General features: G+C 49.3%; 1 protein-coding gene across 4 annotated transcripts in view; it reads right to left on the reverse strand.

Annotated features, from left to right (window-relative positions):
• Positions 1–13,365: 13,365 nt before the first annotated feature.
• The window catches only part of VTI1A (vesicle transport through interaction with t-SNAREs 1A), a 344,893-nt gene continuing 339,885 nt past the window's right edge, over positions 13,366–18,373 (reverse strand). For 2 of the 4 annotated variants that reach the window (XM_077779504.1, XM_077779505.1), the window contains one exon: positions 13,366–14,557. In XM_077779504.1, coding sequence (XP_077635630.1) covers positions 14,464–14,557 — 94 coding nt within the window. In that variant the 3' untranslated portion in view covers positions 13,366–14,463. The remainder of the gene's footprint in view (positions 14,558–18,373) is intronic. The other 2 variants (XM_077779507.1, XM_077779508.1) reach the window with 1 other exon arrangement.

The raw sequence follows: 18,373 nt of genomic DNA on the forward strand, positions 1-18,373 counted from the left end.
GGGGGGGGGGGGGGGGGGGGGGGGTGGCCATGGGGAGTGCCTGCATTGCAAATGGGTTCCAGTGGCCACTGCCGGGAGATGCCACCTTTCTGCTGAGTCAGTGCTATTTCCGACTCTGCTCACCTGTAATGAGCGAGCTTCTCCAGGAAGCGTTACCATATTGGACTTGGAGGCTGCCCAGGTAAGGCAATAGGGCAATCTGAAAGCCAGAGGTTATGACTTTTGATCTGAATGTTGGCTTTGAAATATTTAAAACTCCCCTGGAACCAACCTGGGTCAGTGCTGTCCTTCATTCTTCCGAGAAAGAGAAAAAGCAAGCCCGAGAAGAAGGAGGCTCTGGGTCGCTTGGCAGGCTGGGAGATCCGTGGGGCCTTTTGGCTAAAATGGATGAAGCTGAGGTGAGAGCCTGACTACCCACAGGTGATGGGGCTCAGGCAGGGTCCAAGCGCCCTTGGTCTCAATTCCACAGGGCACACCTCTCCGGCCAGAGCAAGAGCCCCGGCCAGCTGGTAGCAAAATGAGACTTCCCGGGTCCCTGGTCCTTTTCATGTTGCCCGTGTTGCATTCCCACACCTTGTGAGTGTAATCTGACCTGCCAGCGTGCAAGACTTTGGAGGTTTTGAACTTGCCCTACATCAAATACGCCCCCTCCTCTACTCGGGAGAAAACCCCAGCCACTCTGCCACAGACTCAGAGGGCATTTGATTGTCTAGAACACATCAAACAGCCCAACTCTCCCTTGTAAAAGTTTTACAAGAAAATCATTGAAGACCAGAAGAGCTATCCTTTCCCTCCCCTCCCCCCCTTCAGTTTTAAACCCGAGCCGATATTCTGGATTCCCACACTTTGGTGTCAGCTGGCCAGCGAGAGCGCTGGGCTGGCGGGCGTGCAGCGGTGGAAATCTCCGGCCCCCGGATCATTACACTTGCAGGCCACGGCTTGTGGGATCTAGTGATTTGGACATATTTTATTTAACCAGCTTAGTAAAAGGTAATATTCAGCAGCTGTGATCTATAGCAGAATTACAATTTTCAGGGTCAAGGAGGGATTTTGATATTAGGAGGTTGGGCAGAATTGCTATGAAATCTCATGAGCTGTCTTTAAAAATAAATGAGAAAATAGGTTATCCAAGAGTCATTGTAAGGGAAAAATCAATAGGCAGTGTCTATTCACTTGGGCTATCAAAATCCTTGAAATTTGAACAAAAGTTTCACGTTTAGTGTACTGTAGGTTTTGAAATATCGGCGCTGGAGGCTTGGTGGGTACAAATTCATTGTGCTGTGTGCATCCAAACGAGGCAAGCCTTGCGAAGCTGTTCAGCTGCCTTGTAAGAGGGGAGAGTGTCTTGGTGGCCAAATTAGATGGGTAAAGGGAGCCTCCTGAAGCAAACTGTGTGTCCCACGGCAGGTGGCTCACCCATAAATGTCGAGGAACATCCGCTGTGCCAGGAGTAGGTGTGGCCGGTGACTCAGGGCCTCTACTTCTTGTCCAGCATGAGGGTGGACGCCATGTGTCTTCCCACTACATAATCCACAGCGTCTCTGTCCTCAGGTGGGGGGGGGGCAAATGATAATTTAATAGGGGACTTCCTGGTGGTGAAAACCTGAGCAGGTCACCCGGAGTGATAGAAGCTGCCTCCTATTCATTCATTAATTCATTCTCAATACTTTTTTTCTGTTATTGTTTCAAATGTGCCTTCCAGTTTCCTTCAGGATGGCATACCTTGGCACTGAATAGTCTCAAATCAGCCCAACCAACGGAGCCTGCCTTTCCTCTCCAGGTGTGTCTCTGTGACTCAGTTCCTTAGGCGGGTGATTGCCAGGTAACTGCCGGGTCTCTCTCACCAGCCTGTGAGCTCTGGGCAAGGCAGACTCTGGTTTGGGGTTCAATGCTGTTTTCCGATCCCTGGCTCCACGTCTGACATTCAGGGTCAGAAAATAATTTGAAAACATTTTTTTAACTGAAAAAAAATTTTTAATGAAGACGTGAATATCTTCCTTAGATTATTATTAATATAAGGCATTCCGGAGGCATTTTAAGGCCATAATCATGAGCAATCTTGAAAGAAAACAAAATCAAAACATCCCAAACTCCCCATCCTCAACATCTGTCCACCACAATGTTACAGAGCAGCTCATTTAGCCAAGACAAGGGGGTGGTGGTGATGGCTTATCACATGCCTGGTGGTGCCTTCCATGGGTTACCTAATCAGATCTTCTCGTCAGTCCTCTGGGTGGGTGATATTTTTCCTACTTTGCAGTCAAGGAAACAGAAGCCCAGTGAAGAGATGGGTAAATTGTTCCAACTCACCAGTGAGAGAACCAGAGCTCGTGTCCAGGTTTGTGGTCATTCTGCAAAGCCATCTCTGGGACAATTAAAGAAGAAGAAGGGGGGAAAAACCAGCATTCAAAAGCAACCTTGAAACATGATCCTTTCAAGTTCGATCATTAAAACAAAAAACTGACAGTGTCTATATTCACAGTACAGAAATGGTAGCAAAGTACCGAAGATTTATAACTCCCCTTTATTTAGAAAGGGAATGGAAGTAAGATAAATAATTGAAATGCAAAGGGTGGGAATAGCAGACGTTGGATTTAGGCATTTTATTTAACTCATCAAATAATACAAGTCAGTTTGGGAAACAACAATCAACATATATTACTTGTACTAACGATATGTAGAACCGCATTTCCAAGAAATGTAATGAAAATAAATGCTAGAAATAAATTACTCTGTAGAATACAGCAAATAAATAGTTTTTTTTTTTAAAGAAAAAAATAACCCTATGAATATTAGGGGGGAAAGTGAGGGGAAGGAGGCACTGTGGAGCTGGGGGAAAATTTGACCTTGAAATGAATGCCTGAATGAGATGAAGCAGCAGCACACATTAATGAGAATTAACAGACGTTCTCACTCCTTCCCCTCATCCCTTTGGTTGTAGGAGCGATTTCTCCCCATCCCCGAGACATGCTCTGAGCGCCGCTCCTGACACCCACCATCTGAGTGATCCAGATAATATAATCGCACCATCATTAGGAACCATGAAATTGCAATTCCATGGGGAAGGAGCGCTATCGTTCTGTTACGCAGAGGAGAGCCATTAATTAGCAGATTTCAGTTTAAAGTGACCATGTACTACATGAGTTCTAATCCCACTCCGGAGCGGCTCTCAGGCCTAATGAATTATCTGGCGGAGGTGGAGCCAGAGTCAGAAGATATCACTCAAAAGGAAATGAAGTGGAATAAGATAAACTTGGGGAAAACCCCCCACAAAACTTTAAAATGATTGCAAGATCATCCACTACTGGGCAAAGGCTGTAGAAGCAGCCAAATGGGGGCCACCCAAGTTTTCCTCTCTTGAAATGGTGCTGTTATGCAGTTTAATACCTGGGTTCCATTTGAGGCAACATGATCTAAATGGACTCACTCATTCATTCATTCATTCCTTCATTCATGCATTCATCCCGCAAATACTATCTTTTTAAAAAAATGTTTATTTTTTAGAGAGAGAGAAAGGGGGGGCCAGGCAGAGGATCTGAAGCAGGCTCTGCACTCACAGCACAGAGCCTGATACGGGCTCGAACCCACGAACCTTGAGATCATGATATGAGCTGAATTCAGATGCTTAACTGACTGAGCCACCCAGGCTCCCTGAACAAATGTTATCTTAAAATAACAGTACTTTTATAGAAGATGACAGGCTGCTACTTTGGACACATGGATCCCTTGGACAGTTGAGTCCTCCAGAGTCAGGCCAGGAAGCCTGAAAGTTGCACTAGAAACTTCCATGAAAGTAGCGGGGAAATGATTCTGAAATGCCGCTATCCTCCCCCTGGAAGTGCAAGTGGAATCTAGATTTTTACCATTCTCCAGAAGATGATCCCTCAACCCAAATTGTTGGCACCTGTTCTCCTCAGTGCCGGTGCTTCTGTACTGAGCTCTGAACTCCTGGCCTCACCGTTAAATAAAAGGGATGAGTGTAGACATCAGTGGCCGGTCTTTGCACACTGTTAGGCCTCAGCCCTTGGGCTGGCTGACATCTTTCCATTTCACAACTTGCTTGGATTCCAAATATAGAGGCTAGTCCATATGTATACCAGGGGACAGGGGTGGCTTTTAGACTGGGGGTTTAGATCTAGGGCATAACACCTAGGGACAATACCTAGGGGAGAGATTGACTTGTCAATGGTTAAAGCTCTATGAGTGGGGCTGAACCCCCTTTTAAGAAAGAAGGGCCATGTTCCAAGGCCTTCCGAGTATACCTTCCTAATGTGCCCATGGGCAAGGGAGGGGGAAGCACAAAGTTAATGGTCTTGTTTCCTGATAGGGAAGTGGGTGCCCCAGAGGGAAAGTGACTCATCCAGTCAGGACTGGCTCTGTAAGTGGTAAGATCCAAAGCAAAATGAAAGTATGGAATCCTGTATTCAGAAAGCAAGAAGAAATTGCCTTTTCTTTTTTTCTCCTGGTCTCTCACTCTTGGCTAATCATGGTGTTTTAAGTTTTCTAGTTAATGTCCTTCTAAGTCAAGTCCAAATTTTTAATTACTGGCACAAATTTTGCTTTTCATTTTTTATACTGTGTAAAGCCAGTTTTTTTTTTGATTTGTAAAATTTTTAAAAAATGTTTATTCAGTCTTTGAGAGAGAGAGAGACAGAGAGAGACAGAGCACAAGCAGGGAAGGGGCAGAGAGAGAGGGAGACACAGAATCAGAAGCAGGCTCCAGGCTCTGAGCTGTCAGCACAGAGCCTGACGTGGGGCTCGAACTCACAAACGGTGAGATCATGACATGAGCCGAAGTCAGACACTTAGCCCACTGAGCCACCCAGGTGCCCCATGTAAAGCCAGTTTTAAAGGGAAACAGCAGAACATTTAATACACGTGGGGACTCACCAGCTACACAACATATTTTGTGACTTGTTTCAAGAGGGTGCCTCAGAAGAGGATGATCTGGACTCAGGAGAGTTGGAAGAAGGAAGAGAGGGCTCCCCCAGGCATGGGGGTTCTCCCCCAGGGGGAGTACAGACCCTCATGGGTGCTGGGCCCTGCTTTGTGACTTGGCCAAGCACCAGCCTGGTGCTCAGGTTCCTTTCTTTCCCAGCAGCCGGACTGACACGTGCCCCAGGCCTGGAACAGAAATCGAGCCAGGCCTCTCCCTCTTCTGCAGGATCCCTGCTCCAACCCCCAGCAGATGGGCATCTCCAGGGGCAGTGCAAGCCGTGTGCCAGGACGCACTAGGTATCCTAGGGCCCTGTATTGGGAGGATTAGAGGCTCTCTCCAGTGAGTCCCCCACTATATGTGTTCTGATGCCGTCAGAGTAGGCCAGGGACCGCGGCCGCCATGCCCCACCCCCAAGATGCTACGAGCTGCACATGTCCAACCGTTGACCCTCCCCATGCCTGAGCCCAGGCTGGGGACAGGCTGGCAGCAGCTGCTGGGTAGAAGCTGGGATAGGAAGGCCAAGTGGAAACGGGGTTCCAGGGCGCTGAGAGTCAGACCCCGGCAGCAGGGAGGCAGGAGTGCATGTGAGGCAAGTCTCCAAGCTCCCAGTTCATGACCATTGTCTCGCTGGACTTCATTTACAAAATATAATTACAAAGGTTATAGTATCACACGTTTCAAGACAGTGACTGTAGATCATTAAGCACCCAGCGTGAGGCCCTTCTGAATGTGGGGCCACGTGTGTGTGTCCGCACTGGTCACAAGCCCTGCAGCCAGGCCCACCCAGAAGCTCAGTGCACTAAGTCTCCTGCTCTTCCAGGAGGTTCTACACACCAGCGGCTGCCATCTTACTCCCAGGCCTTTGGCCCTCGCTTTATCAGAACATTCCCTTTTCACTGGCGTGGATGACTGGAGTAGGCAGAGGCCTACCTTCCTCAGACTTTCCAACCAACTTTCCCATTTGCCAGATGAGGAACCAAAGCCCGGAGCAGGCTCTGCTTTGTTATCACGAGGCCACATGCCAGGCTGGTGGCATGGAAAGATGAACACCTCTGGCCTGGAAGATGCCAGACTTTGGGAAAAGAGCAAACCCCCGTCAGGTCTCCCTGCCAGGCTGTTCCTAGGGGTGAATGCACCTGCTGCCACAACCACTAGAACCTGGAACGTCATCAGGGTGTCTTCCAGCACATTCTTAGCATCCACAGCTAAGGTGTTGCCACAGGCCTCTGTGGACTCGGTGTCAGGGGAGGGGGACTCTCTTTCTTACTTAATTGTTTCTCACAAGATTCTTGTGGTGGAGACGGGGGTGGCTAGGGATGGTAGACCTGAGTACATGAAGGCCTTTCCCAGGTGACGCTAGTAGCTCAGCTGAGGGGACACCAGGGTGTCCTCTGCCAGTTCCTCAAGAGAGCAGAGATCTGACATTCAGGGGAAAAAACGGTCATGACCAACAGGGACAGACCTGAGTTTTTCTGTACATGTTGGTTTAAAGAATGTGATGGAGGAACGTTGGCCCCATGGTCTGAAGGCCAACACTACCAAAGAGGCCAGTGGCACTTGCCTGGGCCATGGCTTCCAGAATGTGGTTCTGTTTGAGTTACGTTTCCTTGTGCAGAGGAGGCTCGACTAGAGGGTGAAGACCTGGACTCCACTCCTGGCCCCACCACCCATCTGCTGGGTGCTCTTGAGCAAAGCCTCATTCCCTCTCTCTGAGCACCATCTCCCCACCTGAACAAGCCGGTTGGCCAAAATGGCCCCTACAGCCTGCATAGCTAGAGGGTGCCGTGAATTTGAAGCCATCCACCCGGTCGGCTTTCGCTATCCAAACTGTCAAGGTGGCCAGCACGGAGCTCAAGGGATACTGGTCCCACGTTTCCTCATTTCCAACCCCACTCTCCCTGGCTGTGTGGGTTACGTCTCCCCTCACGGGAGTTCAAGGGAGGTCTGTCCCGAGGCTGGGACCCGTGGCAGCCTCTGCCGGGACGCCCGGGCTCGTCCTGTCCCCAGATCAAAGTTTCTCCGCTGTCTGGGGGAGGGTGACCAGTCAGCCTCGTGCCCAAATCTGGATTCTGCTTCTATTTTCCCCTTTCCGCATGGGGGGCAGAGAGAGGAGAAGAAGGGGAGAGAAGCCTTTGAAAAATGTCTCCTGCTCCATCGCTCAGCAATTCACCTCGCCGCTGAGCCCAGTGACACTCCCGTGGTGAGCCTCTTAGCCACTCGGCAACTTTTCTCCCTTTTATGATATTTTGGGTTTCTGATTGCCTGCCAAGTCAAACCTTTATCATTTAATAAGCAGAAAAAAGAAAGAAAGAAAAAAGAAAAAGGAAAAAAAGCCTCTAAGTCAGTCCCAATCTAAAGGGTCCCCATTCCTGTTCCCTGCCCCTCGGGGGCTGGTCCTGGCTACGGAGCCAGTGCTGATGGGGACTCAACCACTTGCAGGCAAATGTCAACCTTACTCTACTCTACTCCAACGGGGCCATTTTGCACATGTAGTCCTGGAAATTACAAGGGGGCACGAACACACAGCCCTAGAGGGCTTTGCAGAATTCAGGGAAATGGGGCTTTAACCTCAGGGGCCGCAGCGGCAGGTGGCAGAGGAATGGACGGCGTGACGTGACTTCCAGAGCCTGAGAGTGACCTGCCTGAGATGAGAGAGCAAGTCAGGGCTCTGGGAACGAAACAGCTTTCCAACGACAGTAACTTGTTTTCCTCCCTAGCTTCTTCACCACATGTCTTTGGGCCCTGGGACACAGCAGATAGTCAATAAATATTTTCTGCCTAGATGAATAAATCTGGTGACACCTCTCATGCTTCAAACGGGGAGAGGTTTGGCTGTTCGGAAATCCTGTCGGGGACGGCAGTGAGCCCACTGAAGCTCCTGGCTCTCTCTTCGCTCTGTAGTTTCTTGTGGGGGGTGGGGTGGTGGCCGGCGTGGATGAAGAGAAGATGGAAACCAAGCAGAGAGAGGCTCCGAGGTCGCCGTGTCCGTGCTGTGCCAAGACTGCTGGATGGGGCGGTGTGGGGGAGGCGCTGCCCAGGGCTCTTCCCCAAATGCCAGCTTGGAAGCTGTGAAGCCTTGGCCTCTGACCCCAGCAGGGCCGGGGTGGGGGGTNCACCACGGCCCCCACCGCCTTCCTGCATTCGCCTTCCTGCATTCTCTCCTCCTCCCCCCAAGGGCATTGCTGGGAGAGGAGCCAGGGGACCCTCAACCAGTTATCTGGCCTTGGCAGAGCCCATGTATCTCTGACCCGAGTGGTCCTGGGCCCTGGCCAGGGAGTGTGTGGGCTTCTAGGGCAAGGCTGTGCCCTGGCAACCAAGGTCTCCTTCCCTTCTACCCTTTCTCCCAAAGATCACTAAATGCTTCCTCCCATGGTGGGGAGGGGGGTGTCTTTCCTCCCCCAGATCCAAAATCTGCCCGCAGGAGAGGGTCAGACAATTCACCCAGAGGGATCAATGGGTTGATGGGACTGGGTCTGACCAGAAGAAAAGGAATCTGTCTTTTTTCCCAGGGTTCAAGCTCATACACCAAAGGAATGGGCCTTTAAAGGTGGGATCTCAGGTATCTCCCAGCCCACAGGGTGTCACTGTGCAGAGACCTGGCTCATCATACAGTTGTACATGGCTTGGAGGGCCCAGGCCTGGCCCACCTGCTGTGTCCCAAACAGAAGTGAACAAGGAAGGGGAAAGTGTGTCTGCAGCCCCAGGGTGTGGGGCCATCGGGCTTCAGGCCCTGCACATTTAGCATCCTACCGCTGGCCTTCTCTACTGAATGTAACAACAACCCCCGCCCCCAAAGACACGACCACATCCTCGGCTCCTCTCTTCTGATGGCGTTAAGACAGAAAATTAACAGGAACCGGCAGTCCGGCATCCAAAGCGCTTAGTCCAGTGCCGGGCATACAGTCGGCCTCCATAAGTGTCAGCTGAGGGTGCCTCTGTGGCCTGGGTCTGCGGCAGAACCTTCTGGAGAGAAGCTAGAGCCCGAGGATGTATTTCATTCTCAACTCTGTGGGGCCTCATCATGCAAAAAACATTTCTTTCCAACTCAGGTACTTTTCTCGGCAAAATAAGTTAAAAACAAAAAAAGTTGAGGCAACAAAGCAGCACTGGGCTGGAGAAGGGCCTTGGCCACCTCTGTCCCCCCCCCCCCCCCCNCACACCTGGGGAGGCCGAGGAGGTGGGGGAGGGCGGGTGCTGCGCTGAACGGCCCTGTCCTGCCTCCAGGAAAAGTCCAGGCAGCTCTCAGCGGAGCTGTGTGTGCAGCAGATCAATACGGGCTTCGGGGCCGTTGAGCTATTATTCACGCCAAAGGGCCTTGTTTGGATGAAGGGAAGGAGGGGGGTGCACAAGTTCACAGAACCACAGTCCAGCGCTCTGCTGCCTGGCATTCCCCCTCTCTCTGTGATGCCTTCGTTATTTATGTAGCACGAGTAATGAGGTGATTCAGGATGAGGAAGTGCTTTTCCCACAGCATGCTGGGAGCTCCTTCAGGCATGCCAGCAGGGGTGGCGTGTGGCTTGGGCCGGGGTCCTGGGAGAGACGCACCTTGTCTTTCCCCCTCCTTTGGCTTCGATAACACACCCAGGGTAGCACAAAGCGGGGCCTGATGCCCGTGCCCCTCCCTCCTGCCTCCTGGGAGGTGCCCGGCTAACCACCGCCTCTCCCCTGGTGCTGGGAATCTGTCCTTGACCTATGCGCTGTCTGTTCCTCATGCCCTCACACATCCCCAAGCCACTTGCCCTGTCGTTCTGGGTTTGCCCACCATCTTGTTTTTGCCCTACTTGCCTCTGGGAAGCTGGCTTTGGAGCATTCACCTTACCACTGACCTGNTATGAGGCTTAGGGCCGGCCTCCCCTGGCTCGTGCCTGCTGGATGAGCCCCTCTGATGCCACAGCTCCCACTGGAGTGCCTGTCCTTTGGTGGGTGATGCTGAGAGATGGTGGCTGAGCAGGGGACATGTGCCATCTCTCCCCTTCACATCCATGGTGTAGATGCCCAAAGGGTGTCTTTCTGAGGATGGGTGGGAGTAAAACAAGTTGGCAGAAAAGTACTCCTCGTTCCCTGATGTAGACCAGGACACCCCAGCCCTGAAGTCCCAATGAACCAGGCCTCTGAGAGTGTTTTCATGTTTATGTGAAACTCATCGAATCAAACCGGGTGACCAAATGCGGCCAGCAGTCCCCGCATGGAGAATGCCACTGACTTCAGGCCTGGGATGGAGATGTTGCTGTTCCCCTCCAGCTCAGAGCCCATGGAAGAGCTGAGGATTTCACCAAAGGCAAGCCACAGAAGGGAAAGAAAAGATGGAGGGTCCACCCCAGCAAAGCATGGCTCCTATTGTCTACTAGGGGAGCAATAAGCTCATTGACTACACAGAGACGCCTGGACACCCCATCACACCCCCACCCGCCCCACACCAGCCGACTGGACACACAAGTGTTCCTTTAAGAAATCCCTACTTACTCTCCAGACCACAGTCCTCCAACCACACACTCAGCTAGCGGAGGAGACAAGTGGACCAGAAACAAGGGACTCACAGAGCTTCCTCTGAAACCAGCACCAGCCACAAGCAACCAACAGACCTTGGATGTGCATTTCGCCCAGGAAAGCCAGCTCCGCGCCCAAGCACCGAGTGCCCGGCTAGGCTAGCGGTTCAGACCAAAGAGACGAGGAAATCATTGCTTGTAGTTAATTCTCAACTACGTAGACAAACGGCTATAAATATTTATGATGGGAAATTTCATTATTTAAAAATTCGGCTCTAAATTTCCTGCTAACTCCATGAAGAATGCCTGCTGAACAGGTTGCAAATTAAGAACAATTATTTTTCTCTTCTGCATTTGAATAGAACTTACAGCTAAAGTCATTTAAAGGGGTTAACATCAACCTTAATTAAATATTAAAGTGTGCCTGTACCTGCTGCTATTGTTGCCCCTTCGAATAAGATATAACCTATTTTTGACAAGTTTTCATCTTTCTCTGTGGAAGACGCTACATGAAATCAAATCAGTGGCAAAGAGGAGAGTAATGAATAATCTATTTCATATTCCAACAGTACCCAGAGCTCGGAGTGGAAAAATATTCAGTCAGATGATGGCAAGAGGCTGCTAGGGTACCACATGACACAGCTAATGTTTAAATAATAATAATAATAAAAAGCGATAAACAAATCATTAGCCCTTAACAGTTGTTTAATGCAATTTGGTAATGAACGCAATGGTGGGGACTAATAATGAAAGAAAATAAAAACGTCTAAACAGGCGCCAAGTTGCTGGCGATGCGCAATTATTTCCTTGTCAAGTTTTTATGATTTAATGAGCCCCTCTGGGACTGACGGCTGTCAGTCAGTCGTGACTTTTTGACACCATTACAACTTCAAATACAGCAGCAGGCAGGCTGTTTTCCTCGGATTTGAAATACTGAAATGATCTGACAGTTTTAAAGAAAAGATGTGCAAAAAAAAAAAAAGAGAAAGAGAGGAAGAGAAAGACAGTTGCTTTCTTTCTTTCCACCACCCCCCCTTCCCTTCTTCTATGGGGTAGATAATCTCTGGATGCTGTTTGGTAATGAAAATCCAATCACTGAGGTCATTATCTGATGAGGTTTTTGGAACAGGCAGGCTTTTTTCCCCCTCTTTATTTCTTTACTTAATGATAACCCTCAATGGGCTTGCCCCGCATGGGACGGCCAGAGCTGCACAATTTTGTTCACCATTAATTTCAGCCTTTGAAGCTCAGGGCTCAGAAGCAGTAGCAAAGCAAACCCCCCACCAAGCTGGTTCCAAAATAAGACAATCCAGCCTGCCTTAAACAGAATAGCAAATGGCCTCCCAGCCCAGGCCTGGCGGCTGACGTCAAGCCCATTGCATATGCAGGCATTCGCCTTCAACACGGAACATTTAAAACTCTTTACAACTTAAGAGACTTTAATTAAATTGCTTTTGATTCTGGAGCAGGGTAGCATCAGCTTTGTTTATTCGGTCAGGGAAACTGTTTAGTCTGCATGAATTTTATATGGCAAGGGCCGCCTCTTCCTCTTCCTCCTCGGTGTCTTCTCTTCACCACCCCCCACACCCCCCTTCACATTGAACATCATTTTTTAGCACAGGCTCCCAACTGGAGGCATAGTTAGCAGTCAAAGTCTACATAGCAAGTTCCTAGAACCTTTCACAGATCTAGGACCTGCTTCGAATTTGTGGGCTTTCTCCCTTCCCAGAGGAGCAGGGGAGTGGAGAGGGGAGAAAAGCATGCCTCTGGTGGGCTCCTTTGCATTTCTTCTGCAGCAGGCGGAGGGCCAGGGAGTTCTCTGGACTTCAGACCAGCTTCCTACAAAGCGCTCACCATCAGGGTCTTGGGGGTCACCCTCAAGGTGGGTTTGATGGGGTTGGTAGGCCAAGGGTTATCTGTTCAGAGTCTCCCAGTCTCAAGGTTGAATTGGGGCAAAAGCTCGGGCAAGAGCTGATAAAGAGGTAGAACTGGAAAGGAAAAGCCATTGATAGGGAAGTAATGCTTCCCCCCCCCCCATTTCATCTACTTCAACATGAATGCAAAGTGTTAGTGAAATATTGAGGAGCCGGTGGGTTGAGATGATCAGATCAACCCGGTTTTGTGGGTGGCCTTGGGAAGAGGCGTGAGGGGTCGCTGGATAACTGGTTATACGCTTTAGCTAAGTCAACGGTTTCAAAAGCCACCGGAGACGCGGGGGTAATACTTCCCTGCCATTAGTGTTTCGGAAGGAGAAGGATGTTGTCTGTTTGTTCTCTTGCTTTTTAATGGTTTCTTCAATGTGTTCAGCATGTACGGAAACCCGTTATCGGAATGAAAGAAACTTGCTGAGATGGATCCCTTAAGCTGATAGGAAAATTAGCACTGCCTTCCCACTACTTCACTGTTCTACTTCTCTTTGCCCAAATCCCATACCATCCCTGCAAAGTAAAGGCTGCGGTTTTATTTACACAATACTAAATGATTTATCTGGACACACGCAGGGCCTGGCTTGTTGCGCTAAGTACGATTTCTCTGGTGGATTTTGCCATTCTGCATTTCCTCTCTAAACCATCATGGTTCTTTTCGGAGTTGGGACAAAATATAAAATAAAGTGCCGCATCGAGGCGAGCTCAATCTCTGGGCACAGGCGGTTAGCATTTTTTATGAAGAGAACAGGTTTGCTTTTCCAGGATTCAAAACTTCCAATTATCTTCAAAAGATAGCACGGACCTCGTAAATGCCTACAAAGTCTTAAGAAAAACACATTTTGCTTTATGACTGGGGGGAAATGACCTCAGCATGGGCAACTTTAAGCCTGATCCTAAATGAACTCATTTTGAATGCAATTCCCGGTTACCTCGGACAGAAAGAAACCAAAGAAACTCACAAAGCATGTCAGAGGTTTGAATACACAGTGAATTCAGGAAGGCTGTGCTAACATTNTCAGAAAACCCAAGCAGTCCTTTGTAACATGCTGCAATCCCTTACTCTTTTGAAGGAGGTTAGTGACCATTTCTCATAAAGTTTATTTCTAGTGGATCATCCTATAGGACTCAGTGCCATATTTATAATCACATTTGAAATTTCACACTGACAGACTCATGTTCTTGCTCTTCCTGAAATATTCATGTTCTCTTTACATACCGGAATGGATGTGGAGGGAACCTTGTCAGACCTTTTGCATGTATGAGGGCTGCTTTTGGCAGTGCAGATATTAAAACCGAAAGGATACAGAGATGCTTACACAGGTCAGGGGAGAGGAGGTCACAATTAAATATCATGCCAAAGCTCCCTTTGCCAGCAAATTCTGGGGACTGTGGGATTTGGGGAAGGTAAGGAAATATTTCATGTAGCCAGTAATCAAAGTTGTGAAAAGTGGATCTTGGGCAGGCTCAGCAAAAATATTCTTGGCTGTAAAAAAAAATATATATGCATAGAAAAACAGAGAAAGTGCTAAGTCAATTTCCTGCACAAATGACATTAAATATCCACCTTTACAATGAAAGCACTCAGGCAGGTAGAGTATATTCATTATGCCTGGGTAGGAATGGGGCCGGTTTACTGGAGTGGGTCACTGGCTCTGGCCTCTGTTTTTCTCTGCATTTTATCCTTGCACATCACAGAAGGGCAGTTTGGTGACAAGAGATGTATGACAAACAGCACAGCCCATCAGATGCCCCATGACTGACTCATCATGCCCTATCCCAAACCATGACCCCTGACATGTCCACAGGCCAGGAAGAAAAGTCACCAAGGCTATTTTGGTGAGTAGATGAAATTCCCAAAAGGCAAATAAACATTCACCTTCTCCTACAAAAGAACAAATCTGGGTGAAGACAAACCTAGAAAAGGAAACCGACCCACACGCAAGCAGGAATAGAAAATATTTTTACACTCTTTGCGCTTCAGCTGAACACTGGTGACAAGAGGGAGGGTCATTCAGGGCCTGTCGGCGCAAAAGAATGATTCATGTGACCATTTTGTCTTAATTACTCAGAACAGGCCGTTGTTGCTGTTTATCAGGGAAGAGCAGATCCATCAATGTCCTCTGACAGAAAAAGTGATCGCCATCAGGATGGTGACAACCAGGATGATGGCCAAGATGACGACCAGGATGCGGTTCTGGATGATTCTATGAAAGAGCAAAGGAAAGAAAATAATTCGCACAGATAAACGAAGGACTTTCTGACAAAGACCATTCCAGACCAAGTTGGCTAATCAAAGTATGGCTTCACAGGTGGGGGTAGGAAGCCCAGTGTGGGGCTTGAGTGAGAGCGCATGCGTGCGTGCGTGCGTGCGTGCGTGCGTGTGTGTGTGTGTGTACACGCCTGCATGTGTGCGCTCATGAGCTTTTTGGTTCTAGAAACGACCCGGGAGGAAATGAACGACTCCACAGTGACTGTCACGCGGCACTCAGAGAAATGCTAAAGCGAATCAAATGGCTTTTCTAGGCTCGGGGTACCATGTAGAAATCTTTAAGCGATCAAGGGCCCCATGTGAGCTTCTCGTTTTAATTTAAAATGTGAGACAAGCCTCATTTTTTGGCAGTGTTTCCTGTAAAAGTAAAAGACTCCAAGGAAACATATGTCAGTAAGGTACTTACCTGTACAAAAATACCCGGGGAAAAGTAAAAGAGAGATTTAGGAAGAAAAGGACAGGATTAAGAAGCAAGTGTCAAACTCGCAGCTCAGGCTGCGAAACCGTCATCTGTCACTGGGGCTCACTGCTCGGTTGCCAGGAGGAAACATTACATTTGCTCCGTAACAAAAAAAAAAAAAAAAAAGATGGAAATGAGAAATTACACAGAGTACCTAAGTGCCTCATGTGCTTTGCTTGGTGGACCCTCACCTCTGGGGACTCCAGAGGCCCAAATATAAGCTGGTGTGGATGACGGGGGACCGGGAAGTCAGGAGGAGAAACAGAATAGAGACACGTGCTCCGAGACGCCTTCAGAGAGTTTGCAAGGAAGTGGCCTCACAGTGTGTGAGCTCATTCTGAGAAAAGGGGTCGAGCGACAGAATGCTTTGTTGAGGCTGTCAAAGGGAACCCAGGTCAAGTGGCCCGGCCCACGCTCCTCCCACAGAACCCACCAGACAGCGATAGAGTGGCTGTCTATGCCTGACACCCCACAGCAAATCCCATCCGCCTGTTCCTGCAAATATCAAACAGAAAAAGGTCTGCTGTCTTAGTCCGACAGAGACCCTGCCTCCTATTTTGTGTCTCTGTGAAGAAATCTCTGGAAGGCGTTGGCAGCCTTTACTAGCTTCCGGAAGGAAGATGACATCCTTGTGGCTTCAGTTGGATTCCTCCTCACCCACCCCCTTCTTCTCCAAACCTACATAGATGGATGGTGATGGTCACATCAGACAAGCCCCCTCCCCCATGGCCCCCTGGAAGGACCAGCTCCCTCTCCTCCTGACAGGTTACAAAATGATCACATTTGCTGACACGTCTTCCGCAAAACTGCGTTAGTGCCTGTGTCCACTTTCCTCGAAGGAGATGAATGATCCGCTCGGTCCTCATTTATCACGCAAGGCTCAGCTAAGATCTGTCTCGTTTATTTCTCCCCTTCCCCACTAGAAAGGCTGTGCCCTGACATTAATTCTTCTGCCATGACAGCTAATTCGGACTTAACAGGCCATATTTACTCAGGAGGCAGGAAGATTCTCTGTCCTCCAAATAAATAAATAAAAACAGGACTTCACGGCTTGTTAAAAGTGAGGCTAATTATGAACACTGATCGGTGCCACTTGGTGGCTTGATTTGAAACCCAAGTTGATGTTCTCCCCTTTTCTCTGGAAGGGGGCAGAAGTCTTCAGAACAGTCTCTACATTTCCCGTTTGCCCGAGTCACTGTCACAATCTCTATTTGCCACAGTCATCTGCGTCAGACTCGCAAAGGAAATCAGCAAAATTGAAACTCAGCAGTGAAACAGATTAAAAGCATGAAAACTCTTTAAAATTCTGCCTTAAGTAATATACGGTAGTGCGTCTCTTGGTTGACAACCATTTTATTTGTGGGTTGAGGGCCCCAAGGCATCCATGGTGCTAATTTATAAAGGATTAACTGCGGGTGTTACTTGTTTAATCTGAAGCATGGTTAGAAAAATGAATACACAGGAATCCCTGAATCCTCAGCTCTTCCCTGGCCTTCCTAATTGGGCTTCCCTCATCTCAAGGCAAAGAGGGGTGTGATTCTCCCACAATCCCTCTTCCCAGCTCATATGTTTAATTCACTCCGCACACGACAGATCCCAGGATAGTCTGACCTCTCTGCTGGTGGGAAAGACCGAGCTGTCCACTCACTCCTCGGTGGGCCCAGAGCCTGGAGCCGACTCCTCTACAGCCCCAGCACACAGTACGGTTGCTGGCACACCGCGCTCCAAAGAGACCCACCCGAGGATGCTCATCAGAGAATGCAGCTCCTGTAATTGCAATCGTTCCATTCAAGGGTAAACGGAGAAGAAATCTGTGCAAACTCTGCAGGCAAATCTCAGGGAGTCTGCGTAGGAAAGTCTGAAGTTAAACGTTGAAGTAAACCCCCCAAAGATGCAGCTTCATACCATATGCCTTCCCAGAGCACTAATGGATCTTCTCCCTGATGCCAGGAGAAGGCACGGTCCTCACGGAACGGAGGCATGTGGCGGAGGACGTGGGCAGGAGAGAGCACTTGCTTTCAGACAGAGGGCTGACAGATATTTAGGACAAAGTGTAGACAAGGGGCAAAAAAAAAAAAAAAAAAGATTTGGAGCGGACTGAGTTGGAGGTAAGCTTGACTCAGGCTAGCAACCCCGCTTTGGACCTCAAAGGTGTTAGGTTGCTATGATGCCTCTAAGGACCAGAAAAGGGAGCTGCTGGGGTCCTTGACGGGGTAGGAACGAGCCAGCCAGGAGCGGGGGGAAACAAAGGCTGGCACTGGTGGGTCCCATCTGTGAGGAAGCCTGGAGTACAGTCCCAGCCGGAGGCTGCTGGCAGGTATTGCTGTAGGCAAAGCAGAAAGGAATGCGGGGTTTGCAGAGCATCAGGACAACAGGCCAGGAGAGGGGTTCCCAGCTAGCGAGCCAGGGAAGGAACTTTGGGGAAGCCCGAAGTAACTTCGTTCTAACTTTGGGCAACAGGGGGGCTTTACGTTCAGCGAGGTCTGCAGCAAGCTGTCTTAATCTCCCTTTTGAAAATGCAAAGTGTGTTTACCCAGTAAATAATTTAAGAAAGAATATACACTTGAAAGAAGACATCCATTGAAACAGCCAGGCTAAATTGCCTCCGGGCAAAAACTTGTGCATTTGCATGCTGCATTCTATTAAGTGAGCACACTGTGGCTTTAAAAGAACGCGGAGCCAAATTAAAAGGAATGTGGGCCCGAAACATCAAGGATTCTCCAAGTTTACATTATGAATCACAGTGCTGTTGATACAAGATGAATTAACCATTTACTTTGAGGCTGAACTCACAAAGTACTATTGAAAATACTGATCCCCGTGTGGAACCCTGGGAGCGGCTAATCTTTCCATTGCCAGTCTCCTCCCCCTCTGGAAACAAGCTCCTGCGTGTGGCAGCGGGATTGGAGGAGACCGGGCAGAGAGGGGGCATGCGGGGTGACACGCGGTGCGGTTCTCTCTCCTGCTTGGAAGCCCGGGAATTCCACGGCCGCAGGAGGCGTCGCGGGCATCCGCCAGCATGCCGTTCTCCTCTACTCCTAGACACAGCGGGCTCTCACCTGTCCCTTGAAGTTAGGCCCAGCCATGTGACCTGTGTTAGGTCAATGAAATGTGAGCAGAGGCGCTGGCTGTCACTTCCACGCCAGGCATCTGGCTCGCAGTGTTTGACTGCTGGCTCTTTCCTTGCAGTTCTGATTCAGGAGGCTGTATGTTTTAGGAGTGGAGTTACAGGTCGGCAGGACACTGCTTCTGCCTGGATCCCTGAGTCGTCACATGGAGCACTGCGGCTCA

This window comes from Crocuta crocuta, unplaced genomic scaffold (assembly GCF_008692635.1).
Source record: "Crocuta crocuta isolate KB4526 unplaced genomic scaffold, BGI_CrCroc_1.0 scaffold138, whole genome shotgun sequence".
In the NCBI taxonomy this organism is placed as follows: Eukaryota; Metazoa; Chordata; class Mammalia; order Carnivora; family Hyaenidae; genus Crocuta; species Crocuta crocuta.